The sequence below is a fragment of the Eumetopias jubatus genome, unplaced genomic scaffold (genome assembly GCF_037043125.1).
Source record: "Eumetopias jubatus isolate StellerSeaLion01/CBP00866 unplaced genomic scaffold, mEumJub1_p1.0 scaffold_1, whole genome shotgun sequence".
In the NCBI taxonomy this organism is placed as follows: Eukaryota; Metazoa; Chordata; class Mammalia; order Carnivora; family Otariidae; genus Eumetopias; species Eumetopias jubatus.
The window spans coordinates 201,513,604-201,537,808 of NW_028274807.1; the positions used below are offsets into that span (position 1 = coordinate 201,513,604).

General features: G+C 50.8%; 1 protein-coding gene across 8 annotated transcripts in view; it reads left to right on the top strand.

The window, feature by feature from the left end:
• Positions 1-24,205, top strand: part of KIF9 (kinesin family member 9) — a 45,669-nt gene that overhangs the window by 16,926 nt on the left and 4,538 nt on the right. For 5 of the 8 annotated variants that reach the window (XM_028087121.2, XM_088028589.1, XM_088028592.1 and 2 more), the window contains 13 exons: positions 618-765; positions 1,750-1,814; positions 4,197-4,274; positions 10,172-10,240; positions 10,944-11,048; positions 12,581-12,636; positions 13,399-13,489; positions 13,970-14,103; positions 15,352-15,543; positions 17,150-17,364; positions 20,359-20,535; positions 20,831-20,946; positions 21,361-21,465. In XM_028087121.2, coding sequence (XP_027942922.1) covers positions 618-765; positions 1,750-1,814; positions 4,197-4,274; positions 10,172-10,240; positions 10,944-11,048; positions 12,581-12,636; positions 13,399-13,489; positions 13,970-14,103; positions 15,352-15,543; positions 17,150-17,364; positions 20,359-20,535; positions 20,831-20,946; positions 21,361-21,465 — 1,551 coding nt within the window. Of the gene's footprint in view, positions 1-617; positions 766-1,749; positions 1,815-4,196; positions 4,275-10,171; positions 10,241-10,943; positions 11,049-12,580; positions 12,637-13,398; positions 13,490-13,969; positions 14,104-15,351; positions 15,544-17,149; positions 17,365-20,358; positions 20,553-20,830; positions 20,947-21,360; positions 21,466-24,205 lie in introns of those variants that run through there. The other 3 variants (XR_015769413.1, XR_015769414.1, XM_088028596.1) reach the window with 3 other exon arrangements.

Consider the following 24,205-nt stretch of genomic DNA (forward strand, 5'->3'; position numbering starts at 1 on the left):
GTGAATAGCAGCAGAAGTATTCACAGGAGTATGCAGTGAGCATTTCTATGTGCCTTTTTTTTTTTAAAAGATTTTATTTATTTTAGAGGTAGAGAAAGAAGGAGAGAGAGAGCTTGTGCGCAGGGAGGGGAGGAGCAGAGGGAGAGGGACAAGCAGACTCCACGCTGAGCACAGAGCCCGACACCAGGCTCAATCCCACAACCCTGAGATCATGACCTGAGCTGAAATCAAGAGTCAGACACTTAACTGACTGAGCCACCCAGGTGCTCCTCCTATGTGCATTTGTATAAGCGTTTTTATGTGTATGATAGCCTCAGGATGATTTCCTCAAGTATCTACACAAATACTCCTGTGCATATTCATGCTGGTGTGACTCTTAAGTGAGTATTCATATGAATATTCACGTAAGTATTCATATTCACGTGAACGCTGCCATGAATGTTTGCATGAGCATTCCTGGGAGTATTAGTATTCGCCTGAGATGGGATACAATCCCAGGACACTGAGAGGAGAGCTGGCTCGGGGAAGGAGGCTCTGGCCTGGCCACCCACCTGCAGCATTCTCCGCGGGGCAGCCTCCCTATTTGGTGTGAAGTGGACTTGACCTTTGCTTTGTAGTCAGAGGGCCGTGTGCTGAAGGAAGCCACCTACATCAACAAGTCGCTATCATTCCTGGAGCAGGCCATCATTGCCCTCGGGGATCAGAAGCGGGACCACATCCCCTTCCGGCAGTGCAAGCTCACCCACGCCCTGAAGGACTCATTAGGTGAGGGTGCAGTTGGTATCCGGGGAGGAGGGACAGGCCCTGCCTAGCTGCTGCTGGCGATCATGGACTTGCTCCCTTCCGCTGGCCTGCACTTCCCTGCAGCCTTTTCTCGGTGACCCCAGACACAGACACAGCATGTGGGGTACCCTCTCATGTCACCCACGGTGTGCACTGCTGTTCCCTCAGGACCTTGGCTGGAGCTTTTGCCTCTGCTGGGAATACCTTCTCCTTTCCCCTCCCTAAACCTGGCAGAATCCTTCATGGCCTTGTGTCTCCAGGCTTTCGTGTTGGGCCTGATGGCACAGTCACGGGTGTGTGATTATTCATGGAGTGCCGCCGGTAGCAAAGCCCTGGCCCACAGCCCTCTCCCCTGCCCCTCCCTGCCCCATTGCCATCTCTCCTCTGCTGTCTCCCCTCCCTTTTAGGTACATCCAGTGGCCTCTCCCCTTCCGTTCCCTCCTCCAGCCTCATACATGCTTGGATGTGTCCCTTGTGACCCTGCCTGTGTCAGCTCGGGTGGCCCTAACAAAACACCACAGACCTCGGGGGCTTACACAATAGACATTTATCTCTTAAGGCTCTGAAGGCTGCAAGTCCCAGATCAAGGTTCAGCATGGATGGTTTCTGGTGAGGACTCTCTTTCTGGCTTGTAGACGCCTGCTTTCTTGCCGTGCCTTCACATGGTCAAGAGAAAGAAAGAAACGAGAGAGGGACCAGAAAGGGAGACAGAGTTCTGGTCTCTCTCTCTCTTATAGGGGCACTAATCCCATTATGGGGGCTCCGCCCTCAGCACCTCATCTAAACCTGATTACCTCCCACAAACCCCATCTCCAGGTGCGATCACATTGGGGGATAGGACTTCAACATAGGAGTTTTGACAGGACACAAACACTCAATCCATAACAGACCCCCACCGGCCTTAAAGGACTCTCTTGGCAGAAAACCCACATGGTTCATGGCCCTTCTGTGTCCTGCTTTCTGCAGGGGGAAATTGCAATATGGTCCTCTTGACGAACATCTATGGAGAAGCTGCCCAGTTAGAAGAGACGGTACGTAAAGACAGCCCATGCGGCCTAGTTGGAATCCTTCTCACGGGTTCCAGGGCTGGGTAGGGCTGGCTCTGGGCTGGCTAAGCTGGCATACTTAGCCATAGACGTTGTCAAGAGGGAAGGGATCCAGGGGATGAATCAGCCAAAATTGCTGTGGGAGACCCAGGCAGGATCCACATACCAAGTACCAAGGGGCAGAGGCTGTATTGAGGAGGAGACAAGGCAAGAAACAGGCGCAGTGTGGGGGCCTGTGTGAGAGAGTTTCGCAGGGGGCAAGGACCATGCTGCCTGGGGTGCTGCTCCTGTGAATTGGGATCTAGGACAGTGGATTTCTTGTTCTTCATAATTATACACTTAAAAATCTTAGAAGTACCATGTGGTTATAAGGCCTGTGTGAGCTGACAGGAGATAAGCATGTGCTGTGTGTAGGGTGGTGGGGGGTAGAGGTGAGTTATCTGTGGCCCGAGGCCTCAGAGTTCCTTGCTATGGCCCTCAGGAACGTGAGAGGCCCAGATGAAGGAGCCCGTCAGAGGAAGCGGGACTTTTCCTGAAACTGGGGTGAGGAGGGTGGGCACTGAGCCGGCTGGGGTTAAAGGATGGGTGGTACAGAAAGCAGAGATGCTCCTGGCAGAGGGGACTGTGGGCCGGAAGGTGTGGGCCTTGCAAGGAATATCTGGCCACTGCAGGGGAGGGCCTGGGAAGGAGAGGGGGAGAAAAAATGGTAGAGGCCTCGTGGGCGCAGGTGGCCAGGCTGACGCCTTGGGTATTCCGCCAGTTGCTGGGGTGTCATGGGATTTGAGTAGGGGAGGGCTGTGGCCTGAGTTGTGATGCAGGGAGATTAACCAGGCTGCAGGACCCTGGTGACCTGGGAGGGGACAAGCTTATGAGAATCAGAGGCAGTCATATGAGCCCTAATGGCTGAGGCGGTGACATAGGTGAGCTCACACAGCTGGGCCCCCCGGTGGGGGCTCCCTTCTTCCTCTGAAGGGCCACTCACCATAAATAAGGCAGATTTGGAAAGCTCTCCATAGGCATTTTGTTTTGTCAAGTGTGGGTATTTATGGCAGGCTTCAGTCATCTGGAGAATCCACTTGGGCGAAACAGGTCCTTTCGAGGCACACTGCAGGGCCTCCCAGTTTCTTGCATTAGGAACCAGCCCTGCGCGTCCAGAGAGGGTGCCCTGGGACTCGGGGGGCCGGGAGGGAGCTCCTGCTGACGTGCAGGCAGCATCCCCGGAGGAAGTCTTCAGGATCCTCCCAGTCTCATAGCTTGACAAAGCACGGGTGAACCCCAAGAGGACCCATATGAAAATTGGGCCTCCTGACTGCCTTGTTGAGAAATGCCCTCCAGGACAGTGGAAGGCCCCTCTCTCTCCTTATCCCCACCCCTGAGATGGTCACTGTGCAGGAAGCAGCTCTCCTGGTACCTGCCATCCCCAGAGCTTTGTGACCCAGGGCGGCGCCCACAGAGCCCAGAGCTGCTGTTCGAGGGGCCTCAAGGGTTTGGGACAAAGGCCGATTGGGGTGTGGAAGCTAATGGTTCTCTTTTTCAAAGGCTTTAAAACGTTCACACAGTTCCTGTCAAGGATCATGTTGCTTTATTCAGTGGCACTGCTTGTGATATGTGTGGGAGTAGATGCAGCGAGGGAGTCCTGGCTGAACTTGCTGCTGTGCTCGGAGCAGGAGAGCCTGATTCTGGCCCACACAGAAGCCGCTCCAGCAGCGGTGACAGGGGACTCCTCCTGAGGGCTCGCTGTGGGCCAGTTCTGTGGAGAACACATTACATACCTCTTCACTAAGCCTCCCAGGCTCTGGGAGGCAGCTCTCCCCAACTTTACAGAGAAGTTCCAAAACCTGTCTGAGGTTGCGCAGTTGGTCAGCGGCAGAGTTCTTAACCACTAGACCAGACTGCTTGAAGGAAGAGCCCTTTCAGGCCTTCTTCTGGGTCACTCCTGGGTGACCACCCCCCCGCCCCCCTGCCGCCCAAGCCCCTCTGTTTCAGGGCCCTGAGTCAGCCGGCATGGTGTGAGGTTGGGATCTCAGGGCCCGCCTTGTGCTATCACTGGCTGTTCCCCCCTGCCGGGGAGCAGCCCTCTGCCTCGCACGCAACAGCAGTGCAGTGGGGCATGGTGTCGGGGCTCTTTCTCAAGGGCCTGCTTATGTGGCTGCCTCATGGCCTCCAGCCATAATTACCCCTGCCTGGCTGCCCCTGCAGAGGGACTTGGGTGGAACCCCGAAGAAGGAGACCCCCTGCTTCACTTTGGAATATGTCTATGTGCAGAGATTCATCTTTCCTGGTGGACTCCTTTGATCTGCTTTGCAAATATCTCCATTCACAAGCAATTGGCCAGAGACATTGAGGTCTGTCTGATCTGTTTTTCAGCTTTCTTCCCTGCGGTTTGCCAGCCGGATGAAGCTGGTCACCACAGAACCTGCCATCAACGAAAAGTATGATGCTGAGGTATTAAGGGGCTTGTGGGCAGGTGTGTCACTGTGGAGAAGGTGTGTGGGTGTGCTGCCTGGGTCACACAAGCCTGACTTCCCTTCCTGCCTCAACTAAAGATACCCATGCAATCTTGGGTCAGTCCTTTTACACGCTGGGACAGGCCAGAGTCTTCAGAGTCACTGGAGACACCCTAGGGGTGCTGACACAGGTGAAAGGCTCAGGTTACCACCCAGTTCATATGCGAGGCTTCAGGGCCTCTGACTACCCGGGGCTTCTATATGAGAGTTCCTTCGAGCTATTTCAGAGTTAAGTAAGTGTGGACCGACTCTTAGACTCATCTGGTTATGTCACTACAAAACCTCTTTCCTCCCAGCCTGTATGATCCCTCTAAGCAAGCACAGCTGACCAACCAGAAGGCATGCTCAGCATCACCATTAACCAGGGAAATGCAGGTTGAAAGCTTAGTGGAATTCCACCCTCACACTAGCCAAAACTAGAATTGTTCCAATCATGGAGAATGACGGTGAGGATGTGCAGAGACAGGAGCACTTGTCTGTTTCTGGCCAGTGTCATCCATATAGCTGCTTTGGAGAGCATTTTGGCAACAGCTGGCAAAATCAAAACTCATTTACCAATAATTTGGCTTTCCTTTGGGATGCTTGTAGAATCATGGTTACCAGAGACCGGAGCATATGCGTGCCCTAAGCTCATGACAAAGCAGTTAATTAAACCTTCCAGATTCTAAATCCTGACGGAAAATAACGGTCTCTGTGGTTTTTTGGAGCTAACCCATGGCTTGGAGGCTGAGGAGGGGAGTGGCTTAGAGCCGTGGGCTCTCAAACATGTGCAGGTATCTGAACCCCAGGCAGGCTTCTGGAATAGCAGCTCACTGGACCCATTCTCAGAGTTCTGATTCCATTGGTGGAGGGGTGAGGCTTAAGGATTCACATTTCTAGTAAGTCCCCCGCTGCTGTTCTGGGGCCACACTTGAGAACCACTGGCACAGCAGTCAAGAGCTGTGGCCCCCACATCGGGCTGTCCTGGTGCGGCCACTTGCTCTTTCCTTCCATCAGCTGCCTGACCTCTGCGAGATGCTTCTCCGTTCTAAGCCTCAGGGTCTTTGATTATAAATTGGAGAAGTAGCAGAATCCACTCTCAAAGAGACATTGTGAAGAATAAGATAATAGGGAGAAACCCCTTAACACAGTGCTGTCATGGAGTAAATGCTCAGTAAATATTTTAGCTAGTCCTCTACTCACTCACTTGTACAGGTCAGCAGTGTCCCTTTCTGGGTGGATAGTCTAGAAGCATTCTTTGCATATGTGTGTGAACAACCTTGGAGCAGAACAGAGCTCATGCTGCTCATTGTATAGTGAGAAGCTGGGGCTGTGATCAGTAGCCTTCAATAAACAGGAGAGTAGCTAAGTGAGTCATGGAGGGAGGGAGCTGGGGCTCGAGCTGCAAGCATAGATAATCTCAAGTGGGATTACAGCGGGCAAAACGATAGCCTCTTTCATTTCCACCGAATTTAAAAATGTGCAAAGCAAAGCTGAATATCGTTAATGGATAGATGCAAGTGCAGTGAAAGAAAAAAGCATGGGGGGGGGGGGGAGAGACCAAACCGAGGCTGAGGAGGGGAGTGGCTTAGAGCCATGGGCTCTCAAACATGTGCAGGTATCTGAACCCCAGGCAGGCAGGGGTTGGGGTGTCAGGGGGGATAGAGTGAGGTTCATAGGGGCTTCATTTTTATCTGCCATGTTTTATCTCTTAAAATGAAAAACAAAAAAACTGAAGCCAATAGGGCAGCATGCTGTTCAAGTCAGGTTTTGGGGTGGTCTTCCCAGGTTTCATGGCATTATTTACTATGCTTTTCTGTAGCTTGGAGGTTTTATTTATTTTCGTCCGGTGTTCTCTGAGCTCGGGACCCCCGCATCGCCGCGTACAAACCTGGCTGGGTTGTAGGCGTTGTGCGGGAACTTCTATGCCCTTCCATGTAATTTTCTGAAATTGGCATTGTTGGTCCTGGCCAACCAAGTCTCCATGACATCCAACGTGACCGTGTCTATAATCTTAATGATCAGCATTTATGAGCATGAGCTCTTGAGAGAGACCTGAGAAATTACTTTGGTGGCCCCCTTCCCTGGACTACAGCCAGCCTGCCTGTGTTATTTCTAGTGCCATTCTCAGTATCGATTCCTGTTTTCAAGGCGGTGGGGGAGCTTCACAGAATTTCCTTGGCGGTGGGGCTGGTTGTAAGGCGGGAGACTGGATTCCTGATCTGCCTCTGCCACAGTTGTCTCTGAGCCTCGGAGTTTTCACCCTTGAACTAGGGGTTGGACTGATGAACTCCAGTGACCCTCCCGCTCTGGGAGTCTGTGATTCTGTGAGGGGGTGTAAAAGTTGCGAGCCTCGGGCATAAACAAGCAACAGAGAGACACTTGGTATTCTGCTCTGCTGAGAGAAGAGAGGGCCTGCAGGCCGCAGGGAGCGGGAGGTCAATGAGGGAAGCTTCCTGGGCAGAAAGCCACTCCTAGCTTGGCGTGCTACTTAAACAGAACTTTCTGAATTATCCTCATTACGTTTATGCTGAATACCCCTGACCATCAGGAAACTTATGTAAGTCTGTGCTGATTCCATCCAGAAAATGTCCCTGATCTTTAAAGGAGTTGGTCAGGTGTTGTGTTCTACCTGGGGTACCAAAAAAAAAAAAGGAGTCAGTCAGCCAGGAGGTGCTGCCAGGTCCTGTTCTGTGGGGACTGCTGCTCTAGCCCTGTGTTTCTGAGCAGCTTCTCCAATCAGTATAGGGGGGCCAGGTGGAGGCCACTAAGTCTGCCAGGCATTAGGGGGAGCAGCTCCTATGCTCTCAGGTTGCGACATGGAAGCTGGTTACCCTGGGAGCCTATGGCCCATTTCCCCACATCACCTGACTGGCCCAGAGATCTAAGCCCGGCTCCCTGTGCCACACTGGACAGTTATCCCGCCGGGGACCCTCAACGGTGCAACCAGACTTTCCCTAACTGGGCATGATGTCTCTTCCAGAGTGGAGATCCCTCAGCTGAGAGGGGCTGGCCACCAAGCCTCTCCCATTGACCTCATAGGAAGTCTACCTGAAAGAGACCATCTTGGGGTTTCCCAGAGGGGCAGAGCCAGGATTTGGACCCTGGCCATGTGCTTTGAGTCCCAGGCTTTGTGCCCTGAATTGCCACAGAGCCACCAGGATGCCAGGGTTCTGTCACCCCTTGCTGCAGACTGGTCACAGCTTTGGTCACCAGTCCCAGGATCCAGTTGTCAGGAGCTCCCTCCAGTGGCCATTTTTTGACAACTGAAGCCCTCTTCACAGTGAAGATTCTCAGCTTAAAATCCCTTGTGGCTCTCATCTGAAAGACTCTAGGGCAGTATCTATCAACTGTAAAATGACTCAGCAATTCTGTTTCTAGAAATATCATTTATCCGTTACTTGAAATCTACAGAGCACTTACCATGTACCAGACACTTTTGAAGCACTTGGAGTGTTGGTATACAAATAAACACACGTCTGTTCTCAAAGAGCTGATGGTCTGCTGGGGGTGGGAGAGAGAGAGAGAGATAATAAATATAAGAAATAAGGGAGTCTAGGGGTGCCTGACTGGCTCAGTTGGGAGAGCATGTGATTCTTGATCTTCGGGTTGTGAGTTCGAGCCCCATGTTGGGTATAGAGATTACTTAAAGAAATAAGCTATAAAAAAAAAAAAGAAGTGAGTCTAGATCTTGCTATTTGCAACAACACGGGTGGACCTGGAGGACATTACGCCAAGTGAAATAAACCAGACATAGAAAGAAAAATATGGCATGATCTCACTTATATGTAAACCTAAAAGGTCAGATTAATAGAAGCAGGGAGTAGAGCAGTGGTTACGAAGAGTAGGGGCAGGGACTGAGGAGAGGGGAGATGTTGGTCAAAGGGCACAAATTCTCATTTATGGAATGGATAAGTCCTGGGGATCTAATGTGTAGCATGGTGACCATAGTTAATAGTATTGTATTGTATACTGGAAATTTGCTAAGAGAGTAGACCTCAGAAGCTCTTACCACCGGTCACTAGGTGAGGAGATAGATATGTTAATTAACTTGACTGTAGTAATCACTTCAATCACTTCATGTTGTACACCTTAAATATTCATACCTCCAGAGATATCATGGGTTCAGTTCCAGACAACTATAATATGCTGACTGTCACAATTAAGTGAGTTAAATGAATTTTGTGGTTTCCCAGTGCCTATAAAAGTTATGTTTACACTGTTCTGTAGTCTCTTAAGTGTGCAGTAGCATTGTGTCTAAAAAAAAATGTACATACCTTAATTTAAAAAATGCTCTTTCGATGGGGCACTTGGGTGGCTCAGTCAGTTGAGCATCCAACTCTTGCTCTCAGCTCCGGTCTTGATCTCAGGAGCATGAGTTCAAACCCCATGTTGGACTCCATGCTGGGCGGGGAGCCTATGCAAAAAAAAAAATAATAATAATAATAATGATAAGTAAATAATTGTTAAAAAAATACTTTATTGCTAAAAAATGCTAATCATCTGAGCTTTCAGCAAGTCGTAATCACTGATCACAGATCACATAACAAATATAGTAAAAATGAAAAGGTTTGAAATATCATGAGAATCACCAAAATGTGATACAGACATGAGGTGAGCAAATGCTGTTGGAAAAATAGACTTGCCTGACATGAGGTTGCCACAAACCTTCAATTTATAAAAAAAAATGCAGTATCTGGGAAGTTCAGTAAAGCAAAATGCAATGAAATCAGGTATGCCTGCATACAGTTCTCTTTAAAGATTTCTTTAAATGTAAAAAAAAAAAAGAGAGAGAGAGATATAGGTAAGTTCTAGCGCCCCACCATCCAGTACAGTAGCTGCTACTTGCTTGGGGCTACTTACATTAGTTAAATCAAATTAAAAGTTCACTTCCTGGGTCACACTAGTGACATTCAAGTGTTCAGTAGCTACATGTAGCTCACGGCACAGATACAGACCATTTCCATCATTACAGAAAGTTCTGTTAAACAGCACTGCTCTAGGGTATGTTGGTGATAGGTGCTATGAAAAAAAATTAGAGCAAGATTTGCAAAAAAGAGTGGTGTGGGGGTGGGGAGGGGATTGCAGTTTTCCGTGGGGTGATTGACGTATGCCTAATTTAGAAGCTTTTGAACAAAGGCTTGAAGGAGGTGTGGGGGTGAGCCAGGGCAATACTTGGGGGAAGAGTGTCCTTGGGCAGAGGGGACAGGCAAGGCAGAGGCGGAAGTGTGCCAATTTGGTAGGACTGGAAGGAACTGGGAGGGGGGGAACAGTAGGGAAGAAGTAATGGGGGCAGGTCACAAAGAGCCTGCATGATCCTACAAAAACCTAGAAAGACACAAAGATAGAAGGACAAAAATGCTGTGCAGCGTTGTTTGTAGCGGCAAAAATATTAGAGGTGATGTACCTGATCGTCAGCAGGGAACCGTGACATATCTGTGCAGTGGTTGGGAAGGATGAGGGTAGAAGGTACGGCTGTACTTGGAAAGCATCCTGGCGGCAGTGGGCTGCACTGAGAGGGCCATCACCCTGGTAGACTGGAAATCTGAAGCTCCCAGGAGTTGGGGTGTGAGGATGCCCTGTGGGTGCCTATACTCACTCTGTTCTGTCTCCGCTGCTGTAAAAGCAGAGGCCAGGGGACTGCTGAGGCCCCCGAAGACCCTAAACTCACCGCAGTTGGGGAAAAGTCACCAGCGGGGAGGGAATTGTCCAGATGCTGACATCAACACCCCATGGGTTTACAGGAGGGGCCGAGATGTCCAGGCATAGGTTAGGGAATTGTGGGCTTGATGTGGAAGAGGCAGGGTGGCCTCTGTGACTGTCCTCCCTGCCCCTCCCCAAACTGTTTCCTGGCAGCGAATGGTCAAGAACCTGGAGAAGGAGCTGGTGCTGCTCAAGCAGGAGCTGGCCATCCATGACAGCCTGGTAAGGGGCTAGAGGCAGGGGTCTGGAGTGGGGGCTGGCCGGACTGCTAGAGGGGCTGGGGTCAGGGTACTGGGTGGACAGGAGCCAGATGGGTGGGAGGGCCAACTAGGCAGGGAGACTTGGCCGGGGGGGGGGGGGTGCTGGGGAACAGGAATGCCTGAAGGGCAGGGATCCTGGAAGAGCAGGAGGATGTGGGCATGGGTGTCAGATATCAGGGAGCGGAGTCAGACGGTTGACAGGAGAACGAGGGGCAGGGGGCCAGGTCCCAGGCAGCTAGGGCAGGGGCAGACAGCATGATGGTCAGGGTCAGGGGAAGTGGGGCAGATTGGGCAATGGGGGAGGGGGCGGCAGCAGAGGGCCCTGAGGGCAGAGGGTGGGAACGGGAGACCCCTGGTGGCTTGCCTGGGCCTGCTCACGGTCCAGGGGGGCTCTTAAGGCAGAGGCAGCCACCCCCCTCCCATGGCCCTCATGCTACAGAGTCTGCTGAGACTCAGCCAGCAGAGTCCCCTTGCTTGGAGTGGCAAGCCCGTGTCAGGCGGCTCTCGAGACCCAGTTGTCCCTCTGTGACCCGAGCACCTGGCCAGGACCCAGTGGTCCTGCCCTGTGTCCAGCCTCCCCTGATTGGTTCTCAGAATGACCCCTGCGGCCCCTGTTGGGCTCAGATGTTTGGAGCTTGTTGACATGTTCTTCATCCTCCTCGAAGGCCAACCGTACCCTTGTGAACTATGATCCCATGGATGAAATCCAGATTGCTGAGATCAACTCCCAGGTGCGGAGGTACCTGGAGGGGACGCTGGACGAGATCGACGTAAGGAGCCTCTCCTCGGGACCATGGCCTTCCTATCCTGGGCTTCCACCCTTGGGCTGGGCTGGCCTTGGAACCTCACACCAAGTGGGTGCAGGGGGTATGGGGTGGGTGGTGCTGGACCCCTGGCCTCGGGCCCTACAGCCTACCGAGGCCTCAGCATCCATGTTGAGGGTTACAAGGATGGGTGTGCCCCTCAGAGTGGCCAGCGGCCTTGAACAGATTTGACCACACGGGGGGGGGGGTCCATCACCCCGGGCACAGGTGCGGTCCCTGGAGCCGGGCTGCCCTGGATCCCAGCTCAGCTCAGTTGTCTCCTTGCTGAGTGACTTCAGCAAAACGCTCAATCTCGTGTACTTGGAGTGAGGAGGGAAACCAAAGTGGAACTAACTGAGCTGCAGCAGCTCAGGTGCTCAGCTGTGCTGGGTGGAGTGAGGTCATTCAAGGATGATGGTCATGCGGGCTGACAGGGCAGACATTCAGGGCCTGTGTTGGAGTAGGCCAAGGAGGAGGAGACTGCAGCCACACAGGGAAGGGTCCTCAGAGGGAAGGATGCATTCTGCTTTTACAGTGCAGGCCAGCAAACCCCTCATCAGGGAGCTACATGGCAGATCACCCCCACCCCGCCGCCGGCCTGTTACTGTGGCAGCTATAACTGGCAAGCCTGGGACAACAGGGGCGGCTCCTCTGGCCTTGGAGCAGGGTTAGTCCCAGAATGACCCTCCGTCAAGGGTAATGCTTGTGGTCTGTAGGGCCAAGAGGGAAGCCATTGGCCTTCCTCTAGCCACAGATGTGTATGTGCCACACAGAAAGTTCATAACGGAACCTTGTAGAAACAGGAGAGAGCTGAAGACCATAAATGTTATTAACATTTTTTTCTTAGTATTTTCAAGAACTAGAGTCATTTTAATTTTATAGAGACCTTCACTTAGAAAAGGTAATTTTTAAAGATTCATTTATTTGAGAGAGAGAGCATGAGCATGCAAGTGTGGCAAAGGGAGAGGGAGAAAGAGAATCTCAAGCAGACTCCCTGCTGAGCATGGAGCCTGATACGGGGCTGGATCTCACGACCCTGAGATCACAACTTGAGCCGAAACCAAGAGTCAGCTGCTTAACTGATTGCACCACTCAGGAGCTCCAGGGGAGGTCAGTTTTATAACCTCAGTAAATACTTAGTTTGAAAACTATGAATCAATTGTTTCTCTGTTCTTTTTTTTTTTTTAAGATTTTATTTATTCATTTGAGAGAGAGAGACAGAGCCAAGCAGGGGGAGAAGCAGAGGGAGAGGGAGAAGCAGACTCCCCGCTGAGCTGGGAGCCCGACACAGGGCTTGATCCCAGGACCTGGAAATCATGACCTGAGTTGAAGGCAGAGGCCCAATTACTGAGCCACCCAGGCGCCCCTGTTTCTCTGTTCTTGAGATTTCTGATGTTCCATTAAGACAGATGATCAAAGGGTTAGCCAAAGAGTCCTGGTTTCTCTACTAACCATAGACACACCCTCAGTCCTTTGCTGCCTTGCTGCCTTCCCTCCAGATCATCAACCTCAGACAGATCCAGGAGGTGTTCAACCAGTTCCGGGTGGTGCTGAGGTAAGGGACCCCCCCACCCACCCACCTGACTCCTACATCAGGCTGCCATTTTTGTTTCCCACGGTCAAGGTGTGGCCTCTAAGCACACTGCTGTGTTTCTCAGGGGTGAGAAGCCAGCTCAGAGTCCTTGGGCTGTGCCCAGGCCCCTGAGCTCTCAGAGCCTCCAGCCCTCCCTATCCCCTGGGGGGAAGCAGGGAGGAGAGCCCTCCAATCAAGGACAGCTCAGAGAGGAAGTGGTTCCTGGTGGGTGTTTCCCGAGTTCATTAATTAGACGGGAGGTCCTTCTGGAGTACCAGCCCTGAGCGTGGCCAGAGCAGGGCATCGTGAAGACTCCCTGTGTCCAACGCCCACTTCAGGAGTCATTTGCAGTTTATTTGGGTGCAGACACACCTGTAGACTGAGTAGCTCATGCTGGGTAGTAGCACAGACATGGGTCACATGATTCCCAAGGGCCTTTTAAAGATAGAACCTAGGTGGGAAAGCATGGTCCTGAGGCAGGCTTACAGTCCTTGTTAAAGTTTTGGAGCAGAAGTGCCTGGCACACAAGGGTGGCCACTGCGGATTTTAGGGCTGGACAGTGGGTGTGTGCACTGAGGAATCGGGGTGTGGAATGGGCTTGTTTTCTAGCCTGGTTCATGATGAGGGTATGGTTCCATCCCAAGGGGCCACACCCAAATGACTTCTAATTCCCATACTTGGTTCTTGCTCTGGAAGTTTCAGCCTAGCGCCAAGGTGCGAGGTGTTCTCTCATTCTCTCTCAAGCCAACAGGAACAGGAAGTGGAGGCCACTTTGCGCAGGAAATACACCCTCATAGACAAGAATGACTTTGCCGCCATCTCTGCAGTCCAGAAGGTATGCATGGTTGCTTCTTGTTGACAGTATTCATGTCAGATTTTTTCCATCCCCAGACCTTTCCAGGAACAGCAGGTGTTCCGCATTAGAGCAGATCTGGGGTTGCAACAGATAAAGATAGCACCAGGATGAGTGGGACCCAGGCAAGAGTAAACTGTATATGAATTCAAAATGATCTACAATATTGGGGACATGACCATAAACATGACCATAAACAAGACCAATTCCTGGAGTTAGGTTGGAAACAGGCCTTAAGATCCTCAAGGAGACACCAGACCATTGAGTGGATTTGATGTGGAACGTGTACATTGGTAGGGTGGTCAGAGATAGTGCTGTTGGAGACGGCCTGAAGCCAGCAGCCTAGGCCTGCTCTCTTGGCATGTGGGGTGAACATGCCCACCTGAGTACATGTATACTTGGGTCCCCCACAGGCCAAAACCCTTAATCTAACCCTCGGCCCTGTGGCTGGCCTCTATCCAGGCAGGGCTTGTGGACGTTGATGGCCACCTAGTGGGTGAGCCTGATGGACAAGGCTTCGGACTCGGGGTCACCCCTTACTCTACCAAACCTGGGAAGAAATCCAAGTCCAAGAAGATGTTCAAAGAACAGCTCGGGTGAGGAACCTTCCTGTTGCTTTACCTGCTCAGCACCTGGCCCTCCGTGGCTGGTGAAAGAGAGGACACAAGCTAGTGTCTTCGCTACTGGGTGGTCCCAGTTGCTCATATTGCTGCCAATACTATAGCAACACCTGTGGAGCCCAGGCTGTGCTGGCTGCCTCTTGTCCACACAGCAACCCCAAGAGGTAGGAGTTCATGTCTCCATTTTACTGATGTAGATACCGAAGCTCGGAGAGGCGAAATCACTTCCAAGGTCACACCACTGAGGAGTGATAGAGTAGAAGAGAGAAGCCCCACCCCCAGTACTACATGCGGAAACCACCCCTAACCGGAGTCCTTTTGTGACCCAGCTCCCTGCTACTCATGTCACCTAAAAACCCCAGTTCGCCATCCAGACAAGAATCATTTGTGTGTGCCAGGTGGGAGGAGTGTCTAGGCTCACTTCATGAGATGCCGTCCCTGGAAGATGCTGGTAGTGGTGGACGTGAACACAGGCTCTAGGAGGCTCCTCTCGCTGAAGGGGTCACCTCATGGGAGGCATGACAGCCTCTCTGTGCTTCCGTTTCCTTCTCCCTAAATTGGGAATCCTAATAGTAGCTTCAAAGTCAGGGCGTTGTTGGGAAGATAAATGGGTGAAGGCAGTCCCTGTACCTAGAAAGTAGGCGATGCGAATGTGGTGTTGCTGTTATTACCATCTGCTAAAGGACACAGGCCAGAGCTGACTGTAGAAAACTGTTCCATGCGGAACAGGAGTCGGGTAGCAGGGGTTGCCGAGGCCCCTGGCCTCCTCCTGATGGCTCAGGCTGGCTCAGATGTGCCTCTCTGAGGAGGAAGACCCTGGGTGCCATCACTTGGAGAGCGAGGGCAGCTACTTTCCTGGGGGTGGGTGTGGGCACTAGTGGAGGCGAGAGAGCAGGTCATGGACTGGTCAGGGCAGCAGGGCAGACATGTCTTGCTTTACCTTTGGTCCGCAGACAGACTTACCCTGGGTGGGAGCTCTACCATCCCTTCCCCAGGAGGCCTGTGTGATCAAGACCTCAGCAGCCCGGATGCTCCAGAAGCCTGTGGCCCGCCCCACAGGTCCAGCCGCTTTCAGACCTGGAGCCTGCCTAGTTTTCCCAGGTGTCTCCTGGCTGGGATGGGACTTCTGATGTCTGAGGGTTTGGAAATGTCACTCCCTTAAGTACCAGAGACACCTTACTGCCCATGACTGAGCCCTGGGGCCTCCCTGCCTTCTCCTTCCAGCTCTTTAGCAAGAAAGGAAGGTGCTGGCAGCCCTGTGAGTGGCAAGGATTTGGAGGTCTCTACCTCCAAGACCCAGCTGACCCCGTCCTCCAAGGAGGGGGATGTCAAAGAGCTGCCTCTGCGGGACCGGGAGACCTCCAGCATTGAGCCTCTTCCCTCAGACTCCCCGAAGGAGGAATCACGCCCACCCAGGTAACACCTCATGCAAGTTCACCAGATCATTCAAAACCAGACTGTGATCCTCAGCATGTCAAGAGCGCCTGCAGATAGATGAGAAATAAAATAGGGGATAATAGGCAAAGACTAGGAGCACAGTCCAGAAAGAAGCAACGTGATGGCTTATCCACAGGTGAAATGGTCGCACCTCGGGAGTTCTCCAATATACGCAGTTATTCATGGAATCATTTTAGGCCCTTCAAATAGCAGTTATTTAAATAATTACATTTACATTAACAAAAATAACTAAGGCGTTCAAAAGGCCTCAAATTCTCAAGGTATGAGACCCCTTCCTCTAGATACGCAGTTCCTCTCCCTGGTGAGCCAGTAACTGAGTGTCCAGTAATGTATCCTGAGGAAATAGAGATGTGGACAGAGATTTATGCAAATGGATATTCATTGCATCATTCGTTTAAAAAGCCAAAAACGATTTTGGGAAACACCTTCAGTAGCTAACATTACGGAAAAGGTACTAAGTGAATTATCATCTCTGCCCTTGGGATGTACAAGGATGTGCATGAAGAACTTTTTCCCCAGCAGGTGAACATTCCCAAGAACTCTGAGAAGTTGAAAGTACTGTACAGCAAACACCCACTTGATTCTACATTTAACACGTTACTGACTTCATCATGCACCTGTCTTTCTCTCCATCCCTCGTATTTTTTGGATGCATTTCTTTTTTTTTTTTTAACTTTTTAAAAATTTTTTATTATTTTTTAAAGGTTTTATTTATTTTTCTGAGAGAGAACTCGAGAGAGAGAGCACACACACAAGCGGCGGGGAGGGGCAGAGGCAGAGGGAGAAGCAGACTCCCCGCTGAGCAAGGAGCCTGATATGGGACTCGATCCCGGGGCCCTGGGATCATGACCTGAGCTGAAGGTGATGCTTACCCGACTGAGCCACCCCGGCGCCCCTAACTTTTTTTTTTTTAAGATTCATTGATTTGAGAGAGAGAGAGAGAGTGAGTGAGTGAGCAGGGGGAGGGACAGAGAGAGAGAATCCTGAAGCAGATTCCCTGCTGAGCAGGGAGCCCAACGCGGGGCTCGATCCTGGGACCCCAAGATCACGACCTGAGCCAAAACCAAGAGCCGGCCATTCAACTGACTGAGCCCCCCAGGCACCTCTTGATGCGTTTCAAAGGAAGTTGCAGACAGTCCACATCCCCTGGCCCCCAGCACTTCACCTTACATCTCATTAACCAGAGTTCTCAGAGTGCTTTAGAGCATGAAGGAATGCCTCTGTGAAAAACGTAAGATGTAAAATTATATCTATTGCATGACCTCAAACATTAAAAAATGTATCAAAGAAATCCCTGAAGGAGATACACCAAGGTGTAGTTGCCAGTAGGTAGTGCCTGGTTTTTTGCTTTGTTTTCTGTTCCCTACACTTTTCCTTGCTGTCCTCACTTTCTGCTGTGGTCACGTGCCCTTGTGTGCGGGGAGAGACAGAGACCGGGGCGTGGTTCCTGCACAGGGTGCCTGGGAGTTCTGGCCTCCGGCCCACAGAAGCCCCCCTTCCTCCCCCGGGAAGAGAGGCGAGGTGCTGGGCTCTGGCTCCCCTTCCCCTCCCCTTCTGTCTTCAGGCCCAGTACCCCACCCCCCAAACCTGTGGCCTTTGAGGACTTTAAGAACGAGCGGGGCAGTGAGATCAACCGCATCTTCAAAGAGAACAAATCCATCTTGAACGAGCGGAGGAAAAGGGCCAGTGAGACCACACAGCGCATCAATGCCATCAAGCGGGAGATGGACATGACCAAGGAGGCACTAAATTTTCAGAAGTCACTCCGGGAGAAGCAAGGTGAATGTGGTGGGAAGGTGGCCGGGGGCTGTGGGAGTTGAGTCATCCTGCTCTAAACGGGGCTGTCTTGGGCACAGGAGGACTGAAGTGGGTGGGGGCCGGCAGAGCATGTGGAAGTGTGGTCTTCACGCCTGGGTCATCATGTGGCTCTCGTCAGCCCCGGGGAGCCTTAGGCTCCTTCCCTGTCAGTCGGCCTTCGCCTGTGGGTCTCCCATTATTTTGTTATCTCAGACCTAAGTGCTGGGCCTTCTCCCTGATATGTGCTGCTCCCAGTGGAGAAGCAGGCCTTTGGTTTTATAGGGGCTTCCCCAGGGAGATGGGCAGCTGGTGACCCCCACAAGGGCCCTAGGTCCTTGTGTGGTCTCCTCACTGCCCAGGGTAGTCTGATTGGCGTGGGGGTGCTGGTTAAGACACAAGAAACTGAGGAGGGAAAGAGAATATGGGTACCAGAGGGCCTAGGGAGTCATTGTCACTGAGATCATTCCTCATGCCAAACCCTCAACACGGCCTGGGAATGTCTAGTCTCCTAAGGCAGGTGGTGTGGGGGGGGGGGGGGCGGTCCTCAGGCTCAGAGAACAGGGACCTCAGTGTGAGGAGGGTGCTCACTGGTTACCCTGACCCTGGTGCCCTTGTCCCAATGGTGGACAGCGCTCAGCCCTGCCCTGAGGTGCCCTCACACCTTGAGTGTGCGGAGGACGCGTCGGGGAGGGCTGATCAAACACGGACTCCTAGGCCCTGACTGTTGGTTCTAACTCAGGAGATCTGGAGCAAGGCCCAGAACCTGCATTTTAATGAGTAACCACCCCGACTCTGGGGCCAAGGTTCAGAAGCCACATTCTTGTTCACGTTCCTAGTTCCATTGTCCTTCCAACAGGGCACATTGGAGGTTACTGGGCTTTCCCTGACTAAATCACAGCCCTGTTCCAGGCAGGCTTCCCGGGTGACGATCCGTCAGGGCATCTCCAGATGTCATTTGTTTTATTTCTGCAGGCTAGGTGCATCATCTCACAGTGAGATGTGCACCTTACTCATTTACATCTCAGGGCAACTCCAAATTTGTGAGGCCACTTTGCTCATACTCTACACACCAACCGTGACACACTATTCCAGAGGGCTAAGCCTCCTTGGGTCTGGGCATGGGGGAGGGCTGGTCATGGTGGCTCCAGATATGCCCCAACCCAGAACCTCCAGGGTGAAGATCTTACAGGACCAAGGACTTCCTTGTCCCTTCTGCCCACACCTTCTTCGACTGTGCAACTTCTTATTACCTATTTACATATCTTAAGTAATATATATTCATGCTATGCTGACATATCATTTATGCCTAAACATACCTGAAAACAGATATTTTTAAGGAATGAGATGAAGATTCAACAAACAATATTTTAAAATAGTTAAAATCTGGGGGCGCCTGGCTGGCTCAGTCGTAAGAGCATGTGACTTGATCCCAGGGTCGTGAGTTCGAGCCCCATGCTGGGTGTAGAGATTACTCAAATAAATAAAAACTTAAAATGAAATAAAATATTTAAAATTTTATCTATCAGTATAAAAACTTTTTTTAAAGATTTTGAGAGAGAGTGAGAGCGAGCACAAGTGGGGGGCAGAGGGAGAGGGAGAAGCAGGCTCCCCGCTAAGCAGGGAGCCTGATGTGGGGCTCAATCCCAGGACTCTGGGATCATGATCTGAGCCGAAGGCAGACGCTTAACTGACTGAGCCACCCAGGTGCCCCAAAACACACATTTTTGCTCTTTCCCCCCAACACGAGTTGTTTTCCCATTGGTTGTTAAAATACTAAATAAAATACTTTTATTTTGAGGGAATAGATCAAGTAAATTTGTTTTTTGATTCATTTTGATTGATAGCCACTTATTGGCCCAGCAAGGTCAGCAAATTTGGCATGTTAATTAGTGTTTTGTGAAAGAAAAATGAAAAATCATTTTAGGTTCAACTCTTTGAAGTTTTTTCTTTGGCAATAATCCAAGAACCCCCCAGTGGGACACAAGGTGTTTACGGTCCCTCCCCATGTCATCAGAATACTGTAAAGACTTTACTTTGTACAGAACTTGTGTCTGTCACAGTGACCACACTGGGAACTGCCCACAGCACACAGACCAGGCCTCTCTGCACTGAAGGGGAGGGACCTGGGGGGGGCCACTCTGTACCCTCCCTCTCTAGACTTCCTGAATTGGGACCAATTCAAGATTCCTAGTTGCCTCTCCATAAATGGTGTGACAGTGTACCTTAATTTCCCCCCACTGAATATCAGTGGAAGGACACCTGGAGACTGCCTTATGCACCCCCCTCCTCACTCTCCAGGGTTCCCCGGGGTGGAAGCCCCACGGCCCTGGTGCAGTTGACATGATGCCTGTGGTGAGCTTTCTAGGTCCCGTGGGCAGTGGCTGGCTGAGTGAATGGCTCCACAGACCATGTCATTTTGTCTCAACTCAGCATCCCTCATCTGACAGACCTTAAAAGTTCATGCCAAGACCATGAGTTGACAGATAGCACAACTGACCCCTCTCCTCCTGGAGCCTCTGACAGCCTCTTGACATAATACAGATTTACACGCTCTGTTCTTAATAACCTTGCCCAGGTGCCTTGTGGTACTAGCCCGTGGGGGCAGTTCATGTATATGACTCACAAAAAAGGTAGACATTCACTTAATTGAGGTGACTCCTGAGCTATCTTTGGCCAATAAGGTTTAAGATCAAAATAAGTGTGAAGCATGCGCCATCTCTACCCTCTCCCCTGCTCAGCCCTCCTGTTCTTAAAGTTGCCTGTGTGGCCCCCTCTGAGTTGAACTCCCTCTTCCGGTGAGACGTGGCCTGGTGGCCTGGCCTCCTTGTGCTTTGCCCACACCGGCCCCACAGCCCAGCCCTTCCTCTGGTGTCTGGTCTTCGTGTTTTGCCAGCACTTTGTTCCCTCTTTCCAGAATTCCTCCCTCTCCATGCCCCAAGTGCACAGCTCGTTCTCTGACCTCCTCTGTCCCTGCAGGCGAGTACGAGAACAAGGGGCTGATGATCATTGACGAGGAGGAATTCCTGCTGATCCTGAAGCTCAAAGACCTCAAGAAGCAGTACCGGGCTGAGTATCAGGACCTGCGTGACCTCAGGGCTGAGGTCCAGTACTGCCAGCACTTGGTGGATCAGTGTCGCCACCGCCTGCTCACGGGTGTGCCATTTGGGAAGGTCGGCCGGCCGCCTAATCTCCCGGGAGTCAGAGGGCAAGGCCACCACCCGGGTTCTTGAAGCGGCTTCAGAGCTTCTCTCTGACAGCTGGGGCTGGACAGGGGCTTCTGAAGTGTTTCCAGGACTCTGAGAGCTGGAGAGGGAGACGGGAAAGGGTGAGACCCTAGAGCAGGAAGCGAAGAAGAGGGTGAGCCTGTGACAGGCACACACTCAGGCTTTACCTGCTTCCTCAGGGCCTTCCCAACACCTCACAGTGCTGTCTTCCTGCCTCCTTGCAGAATTTGATATCTGGTACAACGAGTCCTTCTTCATCCCCGAGGACATGCAAGTGTCACTGAAGCCAGCTAGTGGCATCCGGCCAGGCATGGTGCCTATCAGCAGGCTCGTGGCTCTGGTGAGTGGCACAGGGGCCGGCGTGGGGACAGTGGATGAGCACAGGGTGGTGGGCAGTACCCTTTATCCTCTGTTTTCTCCGCAAACATGGCTGTGTATGGGCTGCTCCCAGCCTCTCCCACGGCTGGCCCAGGCAGATGGACAGGTCCAGGTCTCTCCCTAGTTATGGAGGATGGGGACACAGAAAACATCACTTGCTGCTGCCACCTTTCCGGGGTGGCTCATCCTGCCCAGGTGGCAGCTACAGGATATCTGGCAAATATGCGACCAGGGGGTGTGAGCTGCCCTGCGTGGGGATTTATAGACCCTACAAGGGGCTGCCCTGATGGCCCCCCCCGCCCCGCCCCAGGCCCTGTCAGGGTAGTTCCTAACAATGGCAGGCTGAAGGGACTGTGCTGAGTTGAGCCTCCCCTAGGGAGAAGATGACCAGGACAAGTTCAGCCAGCTGCAGCAGATGATGCTGCCGGAGGGCCCTGACTCCATCTCCTTCTACAATGCCAAAGTCAAGACAGAACAGAAGGTAACTGGGGGAGGAGGGGGGTCATGTCTCCAGGAAGGTGGGGCCTCAGGGACCACATTATTAGGACACCCAAAATCACACTCCCCACTTTGGAGAGGCAAAGAAGGAATATGCCAGCCAAGGGAAATACAGAGTCACCCAGAGTCATGGGTATCTTCTGCCAACTCTACAGAGTCCTAGATTGGGTTACATCCAGCAGGGGTCCCACAGACCTGGAGATGGTTATTGGGAGCTAAGCTGGCCCATGTGTGGTTCACAGCCCAGGGCAGGGTCTGGGAATCTCCTGAGACTACTGCCTGTTGGGAACCGCCTCTCCAGTGGGGGCCACCACAAATAGGAGGCAGGGGACAGAGGATCACATGCAGCTGAGGCAAAGCTAGACAGGGTGTTGGCCACAGGCTGGGCCTGCACTCTCCTCCCTAAGCAGGTTGGGCCAGAGCAGAGGGGCTTGCTCTGCTGAGGCTCAGTCTGGAGCCAGAACACAGAGGGCCCGTGGTGTGCCCACAGGCTATTCTTTTTATTTTATTTTTTTTTTAAGATTTTATTTATTTATTTGAGAGAGAGAGCATGAGCGGGGGTGGAGGGGGAGGGACAGAGAGAGAGGGAGAAGCAGACTCCCCACTGAGCAGGGAGCCCAGCAGGGCTCTATCCCAGGACCCTGGGATCATGACCTGAGCCTAAGGCAGATGCTTAACCAACTGAGCCACCCAGGCGCCCCCAACAGGCCATTCTTATACAGCAGGTAGCAGGTGCACATGGGGAGATTGCCAAAGAGAGCACATCATTTAAAAAATATAAATACAAAATGTAAATATAAATACAAATACCCAGTCCCCCATCCTCTCTGACACGGAACCCCTGTCACTTGTTTCTTGTGTTCCCATTGCGCATTGTGCTGTATCTTGCCTTTCCCACTAAATAGTGTATTCTGAAGATCATTCCATTTCTTTTTTTTCTTAAAGCTGTATACTAGTACTCCATTGTGAGGATGTATCAAAATGTACTTAACCTGTCTCGTATTGAGGAACATTTGGGCGGTTCCATTTGTTTACAATACCAATATTGTGATAACCTTGTACAAGTGCAAATTCACATATAAGTGAATATATGTGAAAGTTTTGTAGAAGTGAATTTTTTGGTCACAAGGACATATGTACTTTTTTTTAAGATTTTATTTATTTTTTGACAGAGAGAGACACAGTGAGAGAGGGAACACAAGCAGGGGGAGTGGGAGAGGGAGAAGCAGGCTTCTCACGGAGCAGGGAGCCCGATGCGGGGCTCGATCCCAGGACCCTGGGATCATGACCTGAGCCGAAGGCAGACACTTAACGCCTGAGCCACCCAGGTGCCCCGGACATGTGTACTTTTAATGGATGGTGCCAAATCACCTGCTTAGAGCTGGACCCGTCTGTACCTCCACAGCTTTACCACAAGATATATTATCCTGCTTTTTGGTTTTTTCCAATCTGAAAGGAGAAAATGGCCTCTCAGGGGAGCTTTAATTTGTATTTCTGTTATTATAAATGAAGTTGAGCTTCTCATATGTTTAAGTGCCATTTTAATTTCTTTTCCTGTAAATTGCCTATCTGTATTTTTGCCTATTTTTCTATCGTTTTTTGGTCTTTATTCTTACTAATTTGTAGGAAGTCTTGATATACTGGGAAGATTGGCTCTTTATGATATGAGCTGCAAATATTTTCCTGTTTGTCATTTCTCTTTTGTGTTTACCTCTGGTTTGTTGTAGTTATTCTGTTGGGTTTTTTTAAGATTTTATTTTATTTGAGAGAAAGAGAGAGCATGCATGAGCGGGGGGAGGGGCAGAGGGAGAGGGAGAAGCAGACTCCTTGCTGAGCAGGGAGCCCGACGCAGGGCTGTATGTCTGTCTTTATGCCAGTACTATAATGTCTTGGTTACTGTAGATTTGTAGTTAGTTTTGAAATTGCAAAGTATGAATTCTCCATCTTTGTTCTTTTTTTTCCAAGATTGTTTTGACTATTCTGGGTTCCTTGTATTTCCATACAAATTTTCAGACCAGCTTGTCAGTTTATGCAAAGAAGCCAGCTGGGACTGGGGTTGTGTTGAATTTATAGATTACTTTGGGGAATATTGCCATCCTAACAATATTAAGTCTTCAAATCCATGAACATAGGCTATCTTTCTATTTGCTTAAGTCTTCAATTTCCTTCAGTGGAGTTTTGTACTTTTCAGAGTTTAAGTTTTGAACTTAAAAAGTTGTTTTATTCCCAAGTATTTTATTATTTGTGATGCTATTATGAATGGAGTTGTATTTTAAATTTCATTCTTGGATTGTTCATTGTATTTGTATAGAAATATAGTTGGTTTTTGTATAATGATGTGGTATTCCATCACCTTGCTAAACTCATTTATTTATTTATTTATTTATTTATTTATTTTTTGCTGAACTCATTTATTAATTCTAATAGTTTTTTAGTGGCTTCCTTAGGACTTTATGCATATAAGATCATGTCATCTACAAATACAAATAGTTTTACTTCTTCCTCTCCGATCCAATGCCTTTTATATCTTTTTCTTGCCTAATTTGCCTGGCTAGAACCTCTGGTACAAAGTTGAAATAAGAGGTGAAAGTCGCCATCTTTGTCTTGTTTCTGACCTTAGGGGGAAGGTATTCATTCTTTCACTCTTAAGTATGATGTTAGCTGTGGGGTTTCCTAGAAAAGAAGAGTCTTAGAGCAGCACTTCTCACTCTGCTGTGCACATG